Source organism: Anopheles arabiensis, chromosome 2 (genome assembly GCF_016920715.1).
Source record: "Anopheles arabiensis isolate DONGOLA chromosome 2, AaraD3, whole genome shotgun sequence".
Lineage (NCBI taxonomy): Eukaryota > Metazoa > Arthropoda > Insecta > Diptera > Culicidae > Anopheles > Anopheles arabiensis.
Window position 1 is genome coordinate 55,067,907 of NC_053517.1, and position 22,904 is coordinate 55,090,810.

Here is a 22,904-nt window from a genome sequence, read left to right on the forward strand (position 1 = left end):
CCCAACCAGTGGAGCGCTTTGATCGCTTTGAGAGCTTTCTCATTCCCTCTGTACTGTTGTATGGTTTTGCATTGAAGTTATGCATCGCTAGAACTAGAACGGCGATACGATTGTTTAAATACTAAACTCCAATGTAACCCAGTTGTGCAGAAGCAAATGAGATTTGAATAACCCAAATAGCCAGCTCGAACTCCATAGCTGATTTGAGGCTGTTTAACAAAAAATCGTTCCTATGTCGTACTTTGTGGCTGATTAAGAGATGAGACGGTACTTTGCGGAACTAAGGAGCTTTTTTAACAGGCACATGGTACTCTCAGGAACCTTGTAGCTGATTAGCCTGATGTGTATGATTCACGATGGAACTTGAAGGCTTCTTAAGAAAGCGCACCGAACTTGGTGGAACTTTATAGCTTTTTAATGGCTGACATAGGTACAACGTGGTTCTTGTCAAATTGTCAAAGACTGACGCCGTCAATCGTCTCATTGTTGCTGTACAAGTTAGATAAGTATATTGAAGAAATTATTTTGAGTGAAGTGATTGTGATTGTACAGTAAATTGTGTGAAATTTAGTGTAATTCATGAATATTTAAGGATTCAAGCATAAATACATGTACTTAAACAAAACAAATCTTGTTGTCAATCGATAATTATTTCATCGATGAAGTTTGCTTGAAAATAAAACACAAAGAGAAATAATCCTCGGCACCGTGGCACAAGGAAGCTGCTTAGGCGCTATTTGTTGGTCCGTCTAAACTTTGATGCTGTTTATCTACTGCAAAAGGCGAATTCAAGCAGCAATCTTTAGCTTACCAAAATTGGCTGCTTAAGCAATTTTGGTATTTTGGGAATGGTCGATGGTGTTGATGCCGACGTATCTAACCACACGACCAATCTCATAGATTTTGCTCGGAAAGTTAGAAGGCTATATAGATCATGATTAGATGAAACTTGTCGGAACACATTGCAAGAAAAGAACAGCAATATAATGATGAGTTGTAATACGCCATCTATTGAGCAAACCAATGAAGCTATGGAGATTTCGTTTTTTTCTATAGATATTTGATTTTCCTGTCGTTTAGGCCCGTGGCAACGCTCAGCGGATGCGATTTTATCGGACGAGATTTATATGGGATTTGACAGATAACGTCGGACGTGCGATTTCGTCGTCCGACGTTATCTGTCAAATCCTATATAAAAATTTGACAGGCCATCCGATAAAATCGCATGCGAAAAAGCGTTGCCACCATCCTTAAGCTTAATCTGTGACAGTTTGAAACCGCATGCGTCTGAATCAAACAATTTTGATTTTTCCGCATCTCTTGATAGTGTACTTAGTGATAGTTCATAATAATACAGGATAGTTGTTGAGTGGCTTAGGCCACATATGAAGCCATGCAGACGTTTGGAAATACAGGAAGTCCCACGATACACGGTACCTCTTATACTCGGATTCCGAGATACGCGAATTTGTAAATTTGACAGTTCTTCTAGCAAATTGTATTGATTTGACACATCAATTATGTATTTCGTTTTGTTCGGATTTTATAATTCTTTCAATATTGTTTACAATTGAAATAAACAGTCAGAATTATATCAAACAATTCATTCATTGGCTAAAACCTATGACGTAATACAAAATTACATGAAAATTAATGTAATTTTTTGGCTGGAAACTAGTTTTTTTTTCTTTATTTTTATAGAGACGTTGAGCCGATTGGCCTCATTCGCCTCTTTGCTGGAAACTAGTGAAGGGTAAAGAACATTTTTTACAAAGTCGGATCGATCCGATGGAAAAACCTTGAACTCATCGACTCCAAGTCCGGATCGGAAAATTGTTATACTGTATCGCACATATTCGATGCCTTACTTGAAAGTCAATGAACTCATCAAGAATTGTATAACGGATAATGGACAGTCCTTTGGGAATTAGCAATTGCAACGTAAACCTAAACTACTCGTCCGTACTCTACCGGACTCGTTCAGCCTCTGCCGGACTGCTCCGGACTGCTCCAGAATGATCCGGACTTATCCGGACTGATCCGGACTGATCCGGATTGATGCGAACTGATCCGGAGTTGAATCCGGTGATGATCCGGAGTCGAATCCGATTATGATCCATATTTCATATTTAGGAGTCATCTTTTGCGCACCGGAGTCCGAGTTGATCCATGTCTCCGCTTCGGATTATCCATCACTACTGGAAACCGCCCGGAGTCGTTCGGAGTCGTCCAAACTTGGTTGTAAATGAAAAAACGTCCAAAAAAACGCAACGAAATGAAATGCCTGATCATAAGCGTGATTGGCCACGTCGTCTCGACTACAGGACTAGGTGTTTGCTGCTTGGAATTCCACACCTCGCCGAACGGATTGAGCACGCCAGGCTTGCATTTATTACGGGAATCTTAAACGGAACCATCGACTGTCCCGAGCTGCATTCGAGGATTCACCTCTATGTTCCTACCAGAATACTCCGCCGTCGGCCAATGCTGGCAATCGCTGAAACCCGAACAACCTATGGCTCTCGCGACCCCCTTCTTTGTATATGCCGTCTACTAAATTCAGCAGACGATCTCTATGAGACTGGAATGACGATAGCAGAACTGACTTCACGTTTAAGTGTTCGACAATAACAATATATAAATGTTCTGTTCGTTATCTAATGTATATTGTAAACAAAATTTGACTCGAGAGGGTTCTATAGTCTATCGATTAATAAACACTAAACTAAGCACATTGTAACAGACTGCTCCTGTTGACTCCGAACGGCTCCGATTCCGGTTGATCCGAACGGACTCCGATCGAATCTAGACGACTCCGAATGACTGTGACTTTGGTCGACTCCGGGCGATTCCGGACTACTTCCAACGACTCCGGGCGTCTCAGGACGACTCCGGAAGATTTCGACTAACTCCGGGAGACTCCGGACGACTGCGATCGACTGCGACTCCGGACGGAACTAGTGGTTCGGATTTTGTCGGAATTGGAATCGGTCTAACAATAGTCGGAGTCTGATCGTAGTCGTGGGTACGCTCCAAAGAGCACATCAATAGTTGGCATCTCAATAGTTGGATCGTCTCCAGCCAACGACTGAAAAAGATCCAACCGGTGAGGTTAGACTATAAATAGCGTTCTTCTTTGCATGTCATTTATTGGTTGCAATTCTCTTATCCCGCCTCATCTCAGTTAATTTGATGACATTTGAGGTAAAATGTACTTGATTTTGAACTATGTTGCATGCAAAATTGTTACTACTGTGCAACCTGTTAAAATTTTATCAAAAGTATTAAAACTAAAAAGTACTTATAACCCAGGTTGCAAGCAACTCTTAAAATTGCACGCAAAATGACTAAAAATATCGTCAGGATTGGGAAATAGAGCAATGTAAAATGAAATTGGTTTTACATTTTAATGAATTAGCATTATAAAATACGTTTAACGTAATCCGTGCTCCAATCGTGACGATATGATTCGTCATTTTGCATGCAATTTTAAAAGTTGCGTGCAATCTGGGCGATAAGTACTTTTTACCTATTGTTAGTCATTTTGCATGCATTTTTAAGGCTTGCGTGCAACCTGGGTTATAAGTTCGTTTAACCATAAGTATTTTTTAAGAAATATCGCGTGGAATGGGCCAGAAAGTACGGTAAAAAGAAACTTTAAGAAAAATTAACAACGTTAAAAAGTATGAAAAGCACTTATAGCCCAGGCAGGAAGATTCTTTCAGATCGTGAATTAAAATTTTTCCTTCATAATTTTATACTTTTTTATACTTTTGTCGAGTGTATTGAGGTTGTAGGAAAGTAAAATTATGGCAAAATTAACATAATTAAAATTATGTGATGCGCTAAAATTACTAAAACCTAAACAACTTGTTTAGATCAGTTTATGCAAATCTTATGTGAACTCGTCTAAGTTGTTCAGTTAAGTGTTGAGTGTTTAATTGTTTAATATTAATGTATACTCTAGATCAGGGGTCTCCAAACTACGGCCCTCGAGAGTTTGAGTATTAGTATGACATTTTTCATAATTTTTTATTTTTACTAAACCAAGACAAAAATCATGTTACTATAAAAGAAAAATGCAGAATTTTAAAATATTCATTAACTATTTTCATACCAAAACGAGATTTAAACGTTCTCATTACCAAAAATATCGTCAAAATGGCCCTCAACAACGTTATTTACGAAGCAATGCGGCGCGCGACTTGAAAAGTTTGAAGTCCCCTGCTCTAGATCAACGGTTTTCAACCGGTGAGAACTTTTTTGGGGGGAAATTTTGATAAAAAATTCGCTCACTATCATGAGTTGCCACGCTCTCCCCCCGTTCATGAACTTTTTAGTGGGGAATGACATCCTATATGCACCCTAAATGCTCTGAATAAACAGTACCAAAGAAAACAAAGCCATCCGTCTAAGTTTTAGTGATCATCTCAAATATTGATCACCTCAAAGTCAATCTTATTACTTCGTTCGTGTGTTAAAAACAAGTGGTCGCAGTCTTTGAAATGGAAGCTTGACCTTTTAACAATCGCTGAGAAATGAATGGCTCTGACTGATGAACCACTTTACTACAGTTGTTACTTGTTGCCTTCATTGCATTAAGAGAGAAACAGTCTTATTGGCTTTTTATTGTTTGCATTTCGTATGGTTTCGAGCTACTTTCCTTGCTGCACGGAAACATTTCACAGTCCAATACAAAATACCGACATGTTACCAACAGTAATTCCGTCTGCCAAATCCGTTCGACAAACTCTCAAGCCAGATCATTGCATTGTTCGTTGGAGATGCGAGAAATACTCATCGAAATACTTACTGCTCGACGTTACAGGTAGCGTGCAAAGCCGCTTATATACATTTATAATCGTTTGCTGTGTTTGCTATTGCGCCTTGTAACGTGCTTGTTTCGTATCGGGATTCCGTAAAATGTGTGATATTTCCCTCCGGACCAGTAGGACAAACACCATACCAGGGAACGTGCGAAACCTACAAGGAGAGTACATCGGATGACTTGCTCTCGAGACGATTAGCTATTGTTGCTTCCGAATCAAATCCCGATGTTTACCATTCCGCGACAATCATTTCTTACGCTGTCTGCAACATTTAAATAGCCCTCGTTTTTGCCATCGTTAGGAAGGCTAGTTGTTTGAAAGGGTTGTTTTCGTGTGGGATGTTTGTGCACAAGTCCTTTTCAGATTTTTGCATACCTCTTGCTACAGCGCCGTGGCTGAAGTCAATCTACTCACCGTGCCATTGGGTACGAAGGGTAAATTTATTGCCTCTTTGTAAAGGTCAAAGTACGTAAGGCGGCACGGAAAGCTTTGTGCAAATGAAAGTCCTAAACAAATCCGCCAACTTAAGCGTAACGACTTTTGACCCAGAAGCGATTCCTTCGAACAATTTCGACGATGGAAGATTCTTCTCCTTAAACGGTCATATGCATAGGGGCAGGGGTTAAGGGGTGATAACTATTGTGTATATATATGTGTGTGTGTGTGTGTGCAAGTGGGAATAGTAGAACATAAAGGGTAACAAGCAATCACAATAATTTAATCCTCTATGAACCTATTTAATATGGATTGCAATCTTTTTTTTCTCTATGTACTTTTTAAAATAAAGTCAGAAACTCGCTAAATTGCAAAATTTGATTGGCCATGACCATTTACAGTTTGTCAAATGGCGAATTTAGTGAAGAATATTTAAAGACTACTTATACACAATATGTACGCTCCATATTCAAGTATTATTTGTGTTAGAAAATGAACAACTTCAAAATAATTACAATATAATCAAGGTCTTGCAATTATTTTTATAAAAAATAATTAAAAATTAATACATGGCGTAAAGAAAGTCTATCAAACAAGAATACAATATCCAAAATACAATATCCAATCTCGTTTCGCTTCGTCCACGCCTGGAGAAGTTATATTTTCATTCAACAATACCGTTGCAAAAGCTGTTGTGGCATTAAACAAAAGTGTTGGTTCCAAAAATGTTTTATGTTTTATATACTAGATAGTAAAAAAAACAACAACAGGAATATTTCGATGAGTTGAAACCAACTTCTCTGGAACAACCCTTCAGCTAACAACCGAACCTGGCTAACCGTTTGTCATCATACGCGTTTACGCACGAAAAGCTGCGGTGGGAGGAAAACTTTGTGCAAGCCGATTTTGTTTTGCGTGGGTCTATTCTTTACCGTGTTTCATTCAGTACGGATCTTTCCGCGGTTCAGTTCCGGTCAACAGGCGTTCCAGCCAGGTTGAAGCACAGCTGAATGCTGAAGCATTAGATTCAAGCGTTGGAGTTGGAGGGTGGTATCATGATACTTTCAGACCTTCGCCCTCTTCGCGCTGCTCGATGTCGCGCTCCTAACCAGCGCTTCGTTTGCGTATATTTTGGGGAATGATTTACAGATTTACGGCTACAGCAATATGTCCATCGTGCCACGGTACGTTAAGAGTGGGAGTTTAGCGGAAACAGGGAAAAAGTTTTACACTTTCCAATCGTTTGCCAACAACAGGCAAGAAAAGAATATTTTCCGAAACATCACCGCGCGTTATGATGCGTTGTGTTGTGGCCCATGCTCAAAATGTGGCATTATTTTTCCCCACTCAGCTGCGAGCCATTATTCTTCTTTCGAATTTCTTTGGTGACCCTTTTTAGGGTGGGCTTTTGTTCGCTTGCACACCCTACACCGTCACCTGTGCTCCATTCAGCGCCAAATCACTCCAATTCAAAATCATAAACACTTTTATTTTGCAGCCATCATCTTTGTTCAGCTTCCTTGGTTGGGTTTGCTGTTGTGTATATATATATATTTTTTGTTTTTGTTTGTGTTTGTTTGTTAATACCACGAGAACCTTAGCTAAGAAAGGATTCACAGTTCTTGCACGAATGAGTTATGACAGTTTTTCTTAATGCTTGGTTTGTTTACATGTTACGTACGTTTTTCTAGATACGATTTTCTTCAACTTTGCTGTAACTTTTCTGTATGGTTTGTTTTCGTCTCTCTTTCTCAGATTGTTTATCTTTTTCCATTTTCTATATTTCCTCCTTTCTTATCTCGTGATTTGCTGTTTATGATATTGGCAGAATTGGCAAAATATGAGTAGAAAATTATATAAAAGTAGTAATTTCAATTATGACAGTTTTTATTATTCTTTTTGTATATTTCAAGCAATAGGACTGGGCAGCTCTGATAATTTTAACAAATAAAATAATAGTAAAAGTAATAATAGTAATAAAATAAAAATAAAGATATAATAATAATAATAATAATAATAATAATAATAATAATAATAATAATAATAATAATAATAATAATAATAATAATAATAATAATAATAATAATAATAATAATAATAATTATTATAATAATGATAATAATAATAATAATAATAATAATAATAATAATAATAATAATAATAATAATAATAAAAATAATAATAATAATAATAATAATAAGAATCATAATATTGAATATTGAAATAAATAAAACAGAACAAGATATTACCTTACATTTTGTCCACAAAATAAAAATTAATCAATCTAACTGCTACTTATCGTCGTTACATTCCAACACTTAAAACGATGAATCTTTATTAAAACCAGTATGAAAAATAGAAATAAATGAAGTAATGAAATGAAATAAAAATAGAAAAAGAACTGTATAGTTTTATCAACCGTTGAAAATTATTTACATATTATACTTGACGTGATTATCAAACGCTGTCATGCCGATCTTATATAGGCTTTCTGGACTTATGTTGACCACGAAGCTGATTAGTCAGCCTAAACTGCTGAGGGTAACGCTGCCAATCGAACCATGTCCGGCCTTTGCAAGACGTTAACGCGTCTACCCTTGAAGCGACTCAATTAGAATGAAAATTAAAAAAAAACATGAAAAGGGCTACGTACAGCAACGTCCGTATACTTATAAATGTAAGTAATAATGAAATGTATTTGGAGTTTTGAATCTAAATTGTTTTATACGACCTCTTCAGAGTCCAGTAACGATACAAATGAGATGTTAATTTCAATATAAACAGTAATAAAATGTGTTTTAACTATAAGTATAGCACTACCCAACATGTTGGAAATATTGCATTGAAGACTATGAAAATGTCCATTGACTCAGCTTAAACAATCAATTGCATCAAATTTCCTTACATTTCTTAGTATTCTTGCCCAATGTCTCAGACTACTGCTGCAGAGAAAGGTTTCAGCTGTCCATGCTCCTTTTCCGATTTACTGAGAAGACATCCTTTGTCTGGTATTGCTGATGCTAACTTCTGAATCTAGCTGAACGATTGCCATGTGTCACTCGTGCGTTGATAATTAAGTGACGTACGATGAACGGTTTCCGACCGTTGCGGAGAAGAGTATTGCTGTACGGTTTCTTTCCCATTGCCATCCTTCTTCGCCTCATTGATATCGTTTAGCAGCGCTTAACAGCAACTGACAATGTCTCGGCTTTCTTTGCTTCTTAATTACCTTCGTGCAGTGGCTATTATCCTTGCGTTTGCCTTGATGTGGTGTGTGTCACCTATGAACGATAGTTTTTCAACGTTGACTTGCATGTGCGTGTGGTGAGGTGGTAAGTGTAAGACGGCTTATCAATACGTACGTGCCCATTCTAGCTTGTGTGTAGCTTAAGAGTGTACATCGTTCCTTACACCATCTTTATTCAACCACAAGTTTCCCTAATTTCCCTGGACCTTGCCTTCCATGCGCGCCTGCACGTGTAACAGTAGCGTTTAAAAACCGATTGCCCGTAGCGCTAAAAAAAACTGTATTTTTTTTATTTTCAAGTTTGTTTAGCTCCTGCTATTGGGCTCAGCTTACTCGCAACATTACCCTACGTCAATGTTTTGTTTTAATGAAGTTTTTTTTACCTTCTGTGTACCGCACTACTTGTGTACTCATGTACCAGCGTTCGGTGCACACGTTCGTAATCTAATTATACAAGTTTTTGTTTTTGTTATGCGAACTGGAAAAAGAGCTTCGTTTTGGGTGCGAGCGAATCGTTTCACATTCGGGCGGTAAGGGGATACGTTGGATACGTGTTTCGTTATGGATCAAGAAGGAATCTCCTTCACATCAGCAATACGACCACTCCCAGTTTGCTTACGTTTTGTAACAATTTTTCTCACTCGGCTTACAGTTTTGCTTCACTACACGTGGGTTTTCATTAAGAATTTGCAAAAAAAATCACAACAGATTGCAGGCGCCTGTTACATAATTCACAACTGCTGTCGCACCTCGTATTTACCATTGTTGGGTGTAAAAATTGCGTCCTATCGTTGTTCAAAATAATATTTCTAACAACAAGTAAGTCCTCCATGCATACCGGTAGTTATGTTTTGTTTTGGCTGCCTGTTGACACGTTTATTAGTACCCATTGACTCCGATACTGTTGCTACTGCTGCTGCTACTGCGGTTGCTTTGTAAATGTCATACGAAAGGTTATCGTAATGCTAGCATCAATTTACCTGTCAACAATTCTGCTTTCCACTGTTAGTTTTGCTAGATTTTTTGTTAATTAATTTTCTACCCATCAATGTTTTCCTCTGACCATAAAAACATTTCACACGTGTTATTCAGTCAACATAGTTACACTTGCGGCCGGCTGCTTCTATTTGACTTTTTTTTTTTAACATCAGTTTGCAGCATTCTGTTTAAATTCTATTTCTTCTGCCTGCACAACATTTACATTCACACTATTTTACGGTTTCTGCACTACATTGCAAGACGACCATTTCTTTGTTTTATGTCAGTTATTTCAACGATTGCTTTCTCCTGCCACTGTTTTTGCCAGTTGCTTTCTAGCATCCGTTAGGGGAAGTATGTGTCGAGATACACTTACTTATGTTACCGGGATAAAGTTGTCTCTACACGTTCAATCCCTACAATGAGTACGATGCATCTCATGGTGGTTCAACGATTATACCCCGTTTATGGCCGAGTGCGAGCGATCTGTCAAGTTGGTTACTTCGTGTACGCAATCTACAGATTTGAACGCTTGCAGGGTATGCAAACTGGCCAGAAAATGCTACACATGTTAAGCGTTCCCGGCGGACATTTTAGATCCTTATCCTCTCATTCGCTACCAGTTTAATTCTTCACTCTGACACATTCGCTCATGATGTTGCTGACTGGACTCTGTTGTATTACAATGGTGAAAACGGTGAAAGCTATCGGAGCAGCGAGCTCGGCCGGTAGGAGTGTATTACAGCCAATATCACAAACATTGCTATAGTGGTAACCCAAAGATGTTGCCGGTGAGATTTTCTGCATCTTGTCAGTGTGGCGGCACAGTTGGGGGATGTAACTGCGAATGATATGGATGAAAGTGACATTAAGTACCATACATTAGATACAGGACAACATCGAATCATAATTGAACCACGATAAGGATTTAACATGAAGCAATAAAAAACATTTAAATGAAATGTTTTATAAATTCAACACAAAAATATTGAACGCATAATTTTATCAAAACAACGTATACATCTTATTTTATATTGTTAACACATAATACAATTAGGTCGTTAAGTTGTTAAGCACATTTGCACTACATATACACGCATAAACGATTTGATATTGTAACTTTCTTCATTTTCTCCTCAAAATTAATTGCTCATATACACTATAATTTGCCGTTGCCTTTATTAGCACGCCATCAAGGTCTCATTTTGCGGGTGAAACAGAGAATTCGCTCTTTAGATTACCCAATTTCCAAACACCCTTGCCTTTCCAAACACCTTGTTCGACCACATTTACCACATTCCTTTGGTAATAAATTTAGCGTTCGTTCCCGCCTGCAAATAGTTTTAACCCTCCCTCGGCAAGGCAAGTGATACTGAAATGAAAGTGGAATCGGAACGGGGTGATACATTGCGGAAGGGATGCAATTTTCCGCTAGATGTTTTTATCAACTCCGAAGCGCCACTCACAATGGCTCACGACCAAAAGGAAAGTAGGGGCGAGGGAGAAACCTTTCGTTTGTGGCTACTGTTAGGAATGGCTATAGTATTTCAACAAATCGCCATAAATCCACTGGGATTAGTACCATAATTTTATGCTAAACTTGCTGAATCTTGTTAAATGATGGTAACTTTGGCGAGCTACTTGTCTGCTCGTTTACAGCAAAACATCATGCCCCGGGACAATTCCTAGGCTGATGGTTTGTGAGTGGCGCCCCACATTACCCAACAGATCGCTGTGCGATTATTATAGCTGAGAGCCCTTGGCTCTGCTAAGTGGAAGGTAAATACATATTGCCTATTCCTTTCACTTGTTGTTTGAATTGTAGTTATATTTGAGCAGATCATCGTGAAATTTTCTGTGTAAATCGCACCGATACACGCCACGTGTTATGAGGGAAATATGAATTTCTGCTATTTTCACGAATATACGCAGGATGGTCGATAAACAACGCATTAAGGCACAAAGTAGAACCACATATGAACGCAACCGCAGCTCGATCATTTTCAGTGTAACAAACTCTTCCAGTATACCTTAACATATATTCCCTTTAAGTATACAGAAAAAAATCCAAATAATTAAGTCAAATTATCTTCATACTAGGTCCCATTATAGTGTAATCCATCTATTGTTTCATGTCTTCAATTTATGGTTTGTAAAAAAGTAAAAAAAAAAACGTATTGCATTTATTTTATAATTGCTTGTTCCAAATGAGTGGAGATTTAAATGTGTGACATCGATATTATTACAAAGATTCTAGATCCAGATCCATATCGCACTAGTCCACACATCAGAAAGTTCGATGCTTGAATATGATAGGAACGTTAAATCAACTTCTATCACAAAGTTAAAAAAAACACTTTTAACATGTTACCATGTAACTCATTTTTTATACATCTCACTATATATAAAATCGAAAATCGCCGCAATGACGTGAGAGTTAACATTCAGCAAGAGAGAAAGAAAGCGGTGAGAGCAGAGCTCTCTTAGCAACGCGCGTTGCTGCGAAAGGACTTGCTCCAAGCACTATTGCTATCCCGCGGATGTTGCGGGTAATGGTTACTTAGATTTTTTGTTTGGATGAATCGATTTGAAATCACGTGGTATTGGATATAATGAACATTTCTTAAATAATTAAAGATGCAAATTAGCCACCTGATGATGGCCCATCTCATACCCCTTCCCATTATAAATCAAGGCAATCAAGGCTATATTTAAAAAACATGTTTGAAAACTATGCAAAATAGCTTAATTGTGAAATGGTTGATATTCCAATTCATTGAATCATTAATAAAGCCAACCATACTCATTATTGGTGCTTAAGCACTTCGAATACTACATACACCGTCGTCATCGGCAGATAAGTGTGGTACATAATATCCTGTAAAACGGGTTGCTATACCCAGGACGTCGAACATGTACACTCCCTCAAATCTTTTTCTTTTTGTCGTAACGTCCTACGCGGACATGCCGGCCTATACAGGCTTTCGAGACTTAATTCATTACCACGTAGCCGGATATTCAATCCTTGCTACGGGCGAACGGTCCATTCTGGGTTTGAACCCATGACGGGCATGTTATTGAGTCGTTCGAGTTGATGACCACGTACCAAGGGATCACCCCAAATCTACTACTCCCTCAAATCTACTACTCCGCAATATTGGCTGAGTCGGGACAAGGACAACGCATGACAATAAGAGGCAGCTGTAGCCGAGAGACCCTAAGCGGCCATATGCTAAAAAACCTTGCTGAAATTCCGAGCAAGAAAGCGGCGGATGTTGATGGCTTGAAAGTTAAAATTGGATATGTAACGATTTGCTCGCGGGCGGGAAGAACTACTTATTTCAGGATGTCCTTCCGGAACAAAGTACAAAAGGGAGAGATGGTTCATTGTGCAACATAACTGCAACATACTGCGCGTTAGGTGAAACAACCGTGCGCACTGTATTCAGTCCGGATCAGCATCAACTGCAGAATGATCCACAATGAAACTATGCTTACTGTAACGTGCTCAAGAGAGCTGAAAAGATTCTGACTGTTTCTATCAAGAGTGATGGCGAGTTCGATCAAGAGTGATATCTACCATGTGATGCTATCACCGTACTATGGTGTTGATCAAGAACAACCACGTTATAATTAAGGACACGTCAAATTAGAAGCAAAATCTGAAAAATTTGGGGCGGCAAGAGTAAATAAAGTAGTTAATTGGTCTGGAAAGGCTATAACAGTGTTGAACCATTCTTTTCTATAACAGTCTTCTTCTTCTTTGGCTCAACAACCGATGTCGGTCAAGGCCTGCCAGTACCCACTTGTGGGCTTGGCTTTCAGTGACTAATTGATTCCCCCCCATAGCAGGATAGTCAGTCCTTCGTATGGCGGCGCGGTCTATTTGGGGATTGAACCCATGACGGGCATGTTGTTAAGTCGTACGAGTTGACGACTGTAGCACGAGACCGGTTTCTATAACAGTATAGATTGGAATATTAGAACTACACCTTTGGAATGGTTATATCAGGGTTATATGTTATATATGTTCACGGTTGAAATTTGATATTTGGCGCAACAATAACATTTGTGTCATACACAAATATCAATTGCATTCTTTACTTCAAAACCAGTTTCAGGATAATAAAATAAAATTTTGACGGTGTTTTTGAAAATGAACTTTATGAAATTTAAGACCGGGAAAATTTACATTGAAAATGTTCTAAGCATCTATTACTTATTATCTAATGTATGAAACATAAGTCGAAAAAAAGAGTAGAAATGGAATTCGAACCATGTGCGATATCATATTTTTGTAGTTCAATCTTACATTTATGGGCATAAAAAACACAAAATGGATTGAAGCAGAAGTGAGCATTTCAAAAAATTTATGTTTTTAAATACGCAATTGAGATTGGATCTAAACATGTTGTATATGTGTTAGCGGCACCCTAATTTTTTAATCCACTGCACATCAATACGTTATTCAATTAACACGTTGTAGAGGTTACTACTTAGCTATTCTTTCCAAAAAATCACGCCGATAACTAAAAAATAAAAATAAAAAATTATAAATTTGTGTACAGAGGCATGGAACGTATAAGTTCGATTAAAAATAAGTAGGAATGCAGCTACTGAACCTTCTATTTTATCAAAATGGCCATAAAACTCGCCAATCATGATTATCATTGTTATTACTTACAAGTGTTAGTAAATAAGATTCATTGGTACTTTACGTGCGTAACAAATAGCCTTAATTTTTAACACCAGTTAAAAATAATTACAAAATTGCGTGACTTGGTTTTCAAAGGTTATTTAAGATTTAAGATTTACATCAGTATGGCTCAAAAGTAGCCTCATCGATATTTTACGGTTCTGCAATGTACAGTAAGAACTGTCCAGGAAGTTATAAGGTTAACACATTTGTAAGAACAAATAAGAACAAATAGGTGTTTGAGTTATGGTTGTTGCCACTGAACGTGTAGAGTTTAAAAATAATTCGAAATTTGAGGACATCCGGTAGATTTTACCGGGCCTTAACTAGTCATTATAAACAATGATGCTGTTTGTTACTTCAACATACATGCATCACATACGCTCAAACTCAGATGTAGATTGTTTCATATTCGGTCCAGATAGTTGAATAACACAATTCCGATTGAACATGTTAATGTTCTCGATAACTTATCGATATACAGGGGTTTCCAAGCCACTTTCGAATGTAAACATTGTTATTCATCGTATGCGAAAGCTGTTCCACGTGGATCTGACATTTCATTTCTATCACAATAACTTTTAATTTCTATAGCATGATTTTCAACACGACTCAAGCTGGATTGATTCTGACACTTCTTTATTATGTGTTGTAAATCATGTGTTGCAACAAAAAAATTATTTTGAAACAAATAAACCAATTGACAGCTGTTGAAAAACATCTTGGATGCGGTGAAGACAAATGTTTACATTCGAAGCTGACTTGGAAAACCCTGTAAAACATAAAAACCTGCATAAAAAGGTAAACGTATGAGCGTCTGGAATAATTTGTATCATTTTACTCAATACATGAATATTTGAATATTCGAGGTATTCTTATCAATCACAAAAATTGTCTGGATTATTCGTACTACATGTCTTCTCTTAAAACATACTTTACCAGAATAAGTTTACTGTAGTCATTTTCGTTGGGCATCAATCGATTTGGCAGGTTTTCCCATGTAGGAAACATGTACACCGCTGCTAAGTACAGCTACACAATTGTTTGTAGACTTACGGCGCTACATCTTAACCAATAAAACAACAAAGCTTAATTACGCTGCACTAGTGTTGTTTAGAACAGCGTGAATACACAGCCTAAGCGGTTACCAAATGCCAGCCCCCTCCCCCGGCCCCCTCCCTCTTCGTGCGGGGTGTACATTCTTGCCAAAAATGATCCTCACCATCCTAAGTTAATATTAAACCCATAAAATCAAGTTAATCTTCCGGAGCCAAAGCATCTTTAATTAAATTTAATTGACCGTTATTTTTTATGTCCATGCTACAGATTCCGTACTTTTTTATCGCGCCTCTATAGCGTGAAGTAACCATAACCACCGATACCACTTCTTACCCAAGCTGCGTTGTCGTCATCGCTGTGCAATCAGCGCATCGCTCGAAAGAGAGGATTGAAAATGGGGAAAAGTTTCTTGCACAAGGGAAAGTTTGTTCGTCGGTTCAACGATGGCCGTTTGGTCGAAGCATGCGAAGAGCTTGGGTCAGATAAAAAAACTCGAAAGCGAAATTTCACCCCTGAAGGCAAAAAAAAACCAACACGTGTCCCTGGACTTGCAGAAAGAAAAACATGCGAATATAAAGGAGTAAACGGAAACAAAAATAATAACAAATAGGTAAAGGATGAGAAGTTTTCGTCTATCTGCTATTAAAAAGCATAATGATCACTATCAATCAACAGATCCTCGTAAACCCGACAGCACCAAGTAGGTGGAAGTAGAAGGCCAAACTGCAGTCTTGCACTGTCGTCTGTCGAAGCAAGGACCGAGAAAATCAAAGACAAAACTAAGTGTTAAACCTCAGTGTCACTGTTAGGTAGGTTTGTGGGTGGTGCACAGAGCGGGATCCGTTCCGGATGTGGCGCCACGTTTGACTTACGAACAAGGCTCTTTTTTTCTACGCTTGCGAGCACAGAACGTTTTTTCGACATTTTGAAGTGGTGTTCCGTGGCAACACTCCCCGAAGTTCGATATATTGCGAGACAAATCCCTTGTTCTTTGCGTCAGACACAACATTTCTACAGGAGTGACGCTAAGCGGTATATTTCTCAAGAAATCGAACATTATTTATTCTTGGGTTTTGAGCAAAAGCAAACGGAAACGAGTTGAACGGTGAAGCGGAGATGCCGGAAATCGACATAAAATGAGAAATTGCCATGGAGGTAACAGGAAAGATGCTTCTAGTATAAGAGAGTGTAGACCCAAGGTCAAATTTGTCGGTATCGATTTAAATCGCCATGAAAGCATGAAATGTTTTTTTTTTGTTTTTAATAATTTGTCGTTCGCTCAGCAATTGTATTGTGTAATTTTAAATTGATTGAGCATGATCGTAAGACTGGTATGCTGGTTTTTGTTTTGCAAAAACGGTTTTAAAATAAATCTTCCAAAATTCATCGATTATAAATTATGATGTTCTATTTAAAAGAAAAAAGTGTTCGTAAAGTTAATGCAGTCCATTTAATTTAAGTTGTAGGATTTTTCGAGTATTCAATAGCAACAACTGATTTTGAGGTGAATCATCATTACGAAAGTCAATATTTTCAGTTCAACTAAGCATAATAACTCCTAACGCTTTTGATACTCCATAAATTGGTACGAGCTATAGACAAACTCTGACAAATTGTTTCTTGCATGAGAAGTTTCTGCTTAAGAAAACAAACACAAAGTATTGTTTTCTCTATTGTACGGCATTCTTCTCAAACAACACATTTTTGTGTGAACAAACTGCCCTTCGTTACCATGCAGCGCTCGATTATCCTAGTACAGGGTACGGTGTGCTTTTATGTTCCCAGAAATTAGTAAACCAAAAGCACTGAGAGCTAATCGGAACTTGTTTATCACAGCGAAGAGCGACGAGAGAATAATAGAGAAAATGGAGAAAGCGATGATGTTGTTTCATCCATCGCCGCAGAACGATTACTAAAATTTAATTAAAACTACCACTGCCGGCACTGCAGCTGCACTCGCTGCCGTGGCTGGGTGTGATGCATCCTACCCCGGCAGACGCTGCTGCACTGCTAGGGCTTAATCCAAAAGCAGAACACAGCATGTAAACGGTGTTTGCTTCTTGATTCGTCCGCACTCAGCCGAATGCAAGTGGAGTCGGTCGGCCGGAATGAAGTGTAGCAAAGCACCGGGCCCTCTTTCAGGACGCGCCACTAAGACACCAGCGGAAAATGTAGTGTTTTTCGCTGCTCAACAAACCGGAAGTGATTTATAATCCTGCTCAGCCAAGCGTTAATCCAATTCATTTTCAATAACTAACAACCGACCAACTACACACCGAAAGAGACACAGGTGAGGGCAAACGAGGGTGGGCGACGTCTGAAGACAAACACCCTGCACAATGAAGTGCAGCAACAAGTGCATACGGCTGATGGTTCCGTAGAGATAGCGGTGTTGTACCACCTTCACATGCAGGAAATCGTGTGTGTGTGTGTGTGTGTGTGTGTGTGTGTGTGTGTGTTTGTGTGTAAACACAATACCGACACCAGATCTGGTGTGCCTGATGGGAGGGATAATGAAACAACAAACTACCCCGACAGCTCGAGGTCGATCGAAAGACCTACCGCAAAGGATCGACAGAACATAGCACAGGAGGGTTACGTTATGGTCAATGGCGCACAGAGAGCTAACTTGAGCGCGAAGCAGTGTTAACGATAATTAAATCTATTACTCACTTCATCCATCGGTTTTGGGACTCTGGGGCTTAGGTCCTGCTGGCCAGGTGCGTTTGTTTTAAAGTAGAAAACTGAGTCCTCAAAGTGTAACAACAGCAACGGACAACTTATTCGGAGTTCACAAGAGTTGTTCTAAAATTCGTAATAAATCCTCATTCTCATCACACTGCTTTTGTGTCTTCAGAAGGAAACACCTGTTGGTATCTGCCAAAGCAGTGGTTTTTTAATTGCATCCGATGCATGGTTATTGCACAACATGTCTATAATATGTTGCACATCACGCTGGAAGTATACCCCAAACAACTGTCTTACCATAATGGCAACGCTATTCATGCCATTCGAAACATCTCTTCACATAGTAAGCAATAGAGCACAGACTGGCGGTAATAACTCAAATGACTATTCATGGGCAAAACAAAGAAGAACAGTACACTTTTGACGGACATGTACAGCGTTCCGGTCGCACGTGACTTGCCGACGACACATGTTCTTACACCCTGTTAGCGGTCGTGGTAGAGGAGTGTGTGCACAAGTGCATTGACAAGTGCACAGTGCAGGTCAGTACGGCACGGGAGCGGGTGGATAATAGCTTCATTTAATTAAAGTTAACAAGTACAATTTATTGCTCATCATCGGAATAGTTCTAATTATGTTTAAATGGGCTTTATATGAAAGTAGGCATGCCGAAGTGTGCACTAGTGCGAGTGTGTGCATGTGTGAGAGAGAGGAAGATTTCTAACTATGCAATGCTTCATGATCACCGCTCAACCACCGTGGACGACTATAGCAGTCGGAGGAGATCGGGTGAAACTGGTTACTGAAAATTACAATCGCTTTTGAGGCAATATGTGAGAGTTTGCTGAGCACTGGGGCGACAAGACGTGCTATGGAAATGGCAAGGGATTGCAGCGGTGCAGCGCATAACGCTAGCGAACTGGAAGGAAAACGAAGCGGAGAGTTGTACGGTCGACCACTGGGGGCCGTTTAGAATGGAAATTATCCATCCTGTTACCACCACCACAGAGCTGTCCATTGGGACTTTTGAAGAGGGCCGGGGTTGGGAGGCCATCCCCAATCTAGAGACAGGTACATGATTATAAGTACGGCGTTCGATGGCGCACTGGACAGGATCTAGAGTGCAATAGTACCGCAATGGCATGTGGGGCATGTAAGCAGGTTATTTATTGGAGGCGTTGGCAATTTCCGACTAATGCAAAGACTGGTTTTGGTTTTGTGCGCTCCATCAGCCCCGCTCCGGAACGCTGTCGCAATACCTGTACTATGCAGGAGCTATGCTCACATTGTTGTCATAAGCGTAGCCTGTACTTTGTCCTTCCTACAGCGAAGCACTATGCTGCAGTCTGTGAGGAAGAAATGGACGCAGTTTGGTAGAGCTTGTTCAGATGTCTGTAGTTCGTACGAAACCGGCCCACATCAAAATGGCACAGGAGCAATAGAAGGGCGGTACCCATTTACACATTAATTAAATGTGCCAAAATTGCAATTATAATAGTTTTAACGGCGATGATGATGATGATGATGGCAATCGAATATTCGCTCTAGGTGTTGATTTAGGATCAATTGCAATCAAACACATACTACACTTTTAATGAAAAACTTTAAAGTTTACGACTGTTCAAAAGCTATGAAGCAATGCAGCAGCAAGCAGAATATCGTAGTTTATATCGAAACACCTTTAAAAGGTTTAACATACAGGTCTTTAACATAGACTTAATCACCATTAAAAGCTTAATTTAAAAGTTATAACTTAAAGCTTAAAAAGCCCGTCAATATACATTCACTTCGTGTATCTAGCGTGCGTATCGTTGAAAGCGAATGTTTTATTTTGAAATACTATGCTTCAGGGTGAACCGGTGAATAATTAATGAATGAAACGCTGGAGTTGTCTTGTTGAATGGTTGAAAAATCGTATTATTTCACTGTGTTGCACAGTGTGTAGGTGGGTGAAGGATGCTGTGGTATATTTTCACCAGCCATCAACAAAATGATTCTTATCATCACTTATGTAAAGTAAATGATGAAATAGATTTGCTTTTTGTAGTATATTTTATTTGTTTGAAGAATTTTGTTATATTATCCAAATTATTTCCAAGAACTATGAAAATGAAGAGAAAACCTCAAAACAACATAAAATCCAGCGCCTGTGCGTCATCAGCAGCTCGTACCTTGGTACCATGGTAACGATGTTGTTTAGAAGGGAACGATGGCAGATAACTCGTAAGTCAAGCAAATGAAATGAATAAGAAAACACTGGAATATCTTTCGTTTGCCATCATTGCCACATTTTCGTTTACTTTCCATGCAGTATACCGAACACCCTTTGGCATTAGCTATTTTGTATGTTTACTAGCGTATGCGTACGCGTATGTGTTTGTGTGTATGTATAAAAGACGTGCAAAAGATCCCTTATCCTGGTTTCGTGCACGTGCACTTATAATTCCTTCTGGCAAGTCGTATGTGATTCAGATCACGACAATCGAGAACGAAATGGATCCTCCCCTATTGTTTTACACCCGGCAGTCTTGGTAGGGGCGGCTGTTGGGCTGACGGTGCTCACAAGCAAATGCCGGTTTGGAATATGTGTTTGTGTGGCTCATGAGTTCGAATGCAGCCGGGTTCAATCTGAGTTCTTTTGCAGCTATCGAGCGTGGTGCCGTTATACGTGCTTAGACACGAGGGTGAAGGATAGAGCGAAAGAAAGAAAAAAAAGCAATCCCAATCTCCCCGCCGAGGAAGGGTTAGCAGACAGCGTGGAAATCCCTTAAAGGAAACATGGCATTCATGGTGTGGGTTAGTGTACAGCGTGCCCCTAAAGCAGAAGAAAAGTTTTATGGCAAAACCGCAGAAAAGAAACTGGCGTCGGGACTAGTTTTTGGCTGCCAGTCTCTCTGGCACATACATGCATACATACAGCAACGCATCTCAGTGGCTTGTGTGTATTTGTTGAGATTGTTTGAGCAAAATGCAGGTCATAGCATTCGGGACACCGAGCTCCTTGTTTCAGACAACAAGCAATACGTATGCGGTCGGAGTCTTAGTTTAGTTGTGTTGTTGTTTTGCAGCTGTTATTGGCTTATTCGCGGTTTTTGCTTCTCGTTATAAAATCCGAGTGTTGTTTGCTTGTTCGCTTTGTGGGGTTCTGTGCTGCTACTGTTTTTTCCCCCACTCTTGCTATCCTTCTTTTGCATCGTTCTCTTTCAGACGGCTTTTAGCGACTTTGCGTCGTCATAAGAGAAAGGTACTGCATACGCGAATTCAATGCGACACGGTTCGTTAGACGATCGAGTATTAAATAGGAAATGAGCTAATGGTAGATAGCGAATAAAGGAAAGGGTAGAACATCTGAACAAAATCTTCACATCTTTGTGTTAGAAGGTATCTGATTGTGTGACATAATTCAATTACCACGGCGAAGCAAATTCGCATCGAGTGTTGAGAAGCGACAATATCGGGTTGTTTTGTGGTAATTGTTGATGAAAGTTTGTGTTTGAAAAGTGGCTGGTTAAACACGCTAATTATTGTGAGAGGTTCCCAGACTGTTGGTTGTTTGCTATAATTACATGGGAATTCTAAGTCAGTTTCGAATGTAAAAAAATGTTACATGGTTTTCCAAGTCAGTTTCAGTTGTAAACATTATTATTCAGCGCGTGCAAAATGATATTCCACCATGATCTGATATTTCATTTCCATCATACAGAGTTTTACAAATCACTTTCTAATGTAGACATAATAATTCACCGCCTCAAAGATGCTTTTCAACAGCTGTCAACAGCTGTATTTACTTCACAATGAACTTTCAATTTTTACACTTGATTTTCAACACATCACAAAGAACTGTCAAACTCAATCCAGCTGACGTGTTGAAAATCATGCTGTAGAAATTAAAAATAATTTTGATGGAAATGAAACGTCAGATCGATGTGGAATATCATCTTGCACGCGGTGAATACAGGGTTTTCCAAGTCACCATCGAAACAACTTGGATGTGGTGAATAATTATGTGCACATTACAGGGTTTTCCAAGTCAGTTTCGAATGTAAAAATTGTTCTTCACCGCATCCAAGATGTTTTCCAACAGTTATCAAATGATTTATTTGTTTCAACATGAAATTTCAGTTTCAAGACTTGATTTTCAACACATAACAAAGAACTGTCAAACTCAATCCAGCTTGAGTCGTGTTGAAAATCATGCTGTAGAAATTAAAAATTATTGTGATAGAAATGTATTGTCAGATCGATGTGGAACAACAATGTTTACATTTGAAACTGACGTAGAAAATCCTGTAATAATGTTTATATTCAAAAATGATTTGGGAACCCTGTAATAATGTTTAATTTCTTCAGCATGATTATCAACACTTCAACGGACTGATTTTATCGTGTTTTCACCGGGGTTTGAATGCGATCCGATCACCCGTTGGTGAAGCTGAAGGGTTGAAAAACATGCTGAAGAAATTAAAAATTATTATGATGAAAATGAAACATCAGTTTGATGTGGAATACCTTCTAGTACGCGGAGTAAAACAATGTTTATTGAAAAAACAAAAAAAATCGAAAATGACTTAGAAAACCCTGCAATGCCTCTACCCAAGCGGAAATTTTCGGACGATAACTCATACACTCCCCAGTCAGACAAAGGACTTAGTTTACTCCTATCTTACCACTAAATTACCGGTAATTTAAGAGTAATTAATGGTAAATTAGCAGTTAAATTACCCATTCCAGCAGTTTTGACAGATCCTATTCCTTCCTCTATTTTATTTTTATTTTTTTCGGCCAAATTGTTAATAAACAACACGAAATTTATTATATTACTGTTTAATGGTTATATTCAATCTTTTCCTTAACTTATACACACGATTACAATGTATTTTTTTTAGCAAACTCGACTTGAACAGCCGCTTCACCCGGAGAAGGTGATGCACAAATAGCACTAATAAACGCAATTTCTCGACTGTTTTTTACA

The 22,904-nt window shown here is 38.8% G+C and overlaps 1 protein-coding gene across 1 annotated transcript in view; it reads right to left on the reverse strand.

Moving 5' to 3' along the window:
• Positions 1 to 7,469: 7,469 nt before the first annotated feature.
• Positions 7,470 to 22,904, reverse strand: part of LOC120893907 — a 113,098-nt gene continuing 97,663 nt past the window's right edge. The window contains exon 8 of the mRNA XM_040296112.1: positions 7,470 to 10,330. Coding sequence (XP_040152046.1) covers positions 10,194 to 10,330 — 137 coding nt within the window. The 3' untranslated portion in view covers positions 7,470 to 10,193. The remainder of the gene's footprint in view (positions 10,331 to 22,904) is intronic.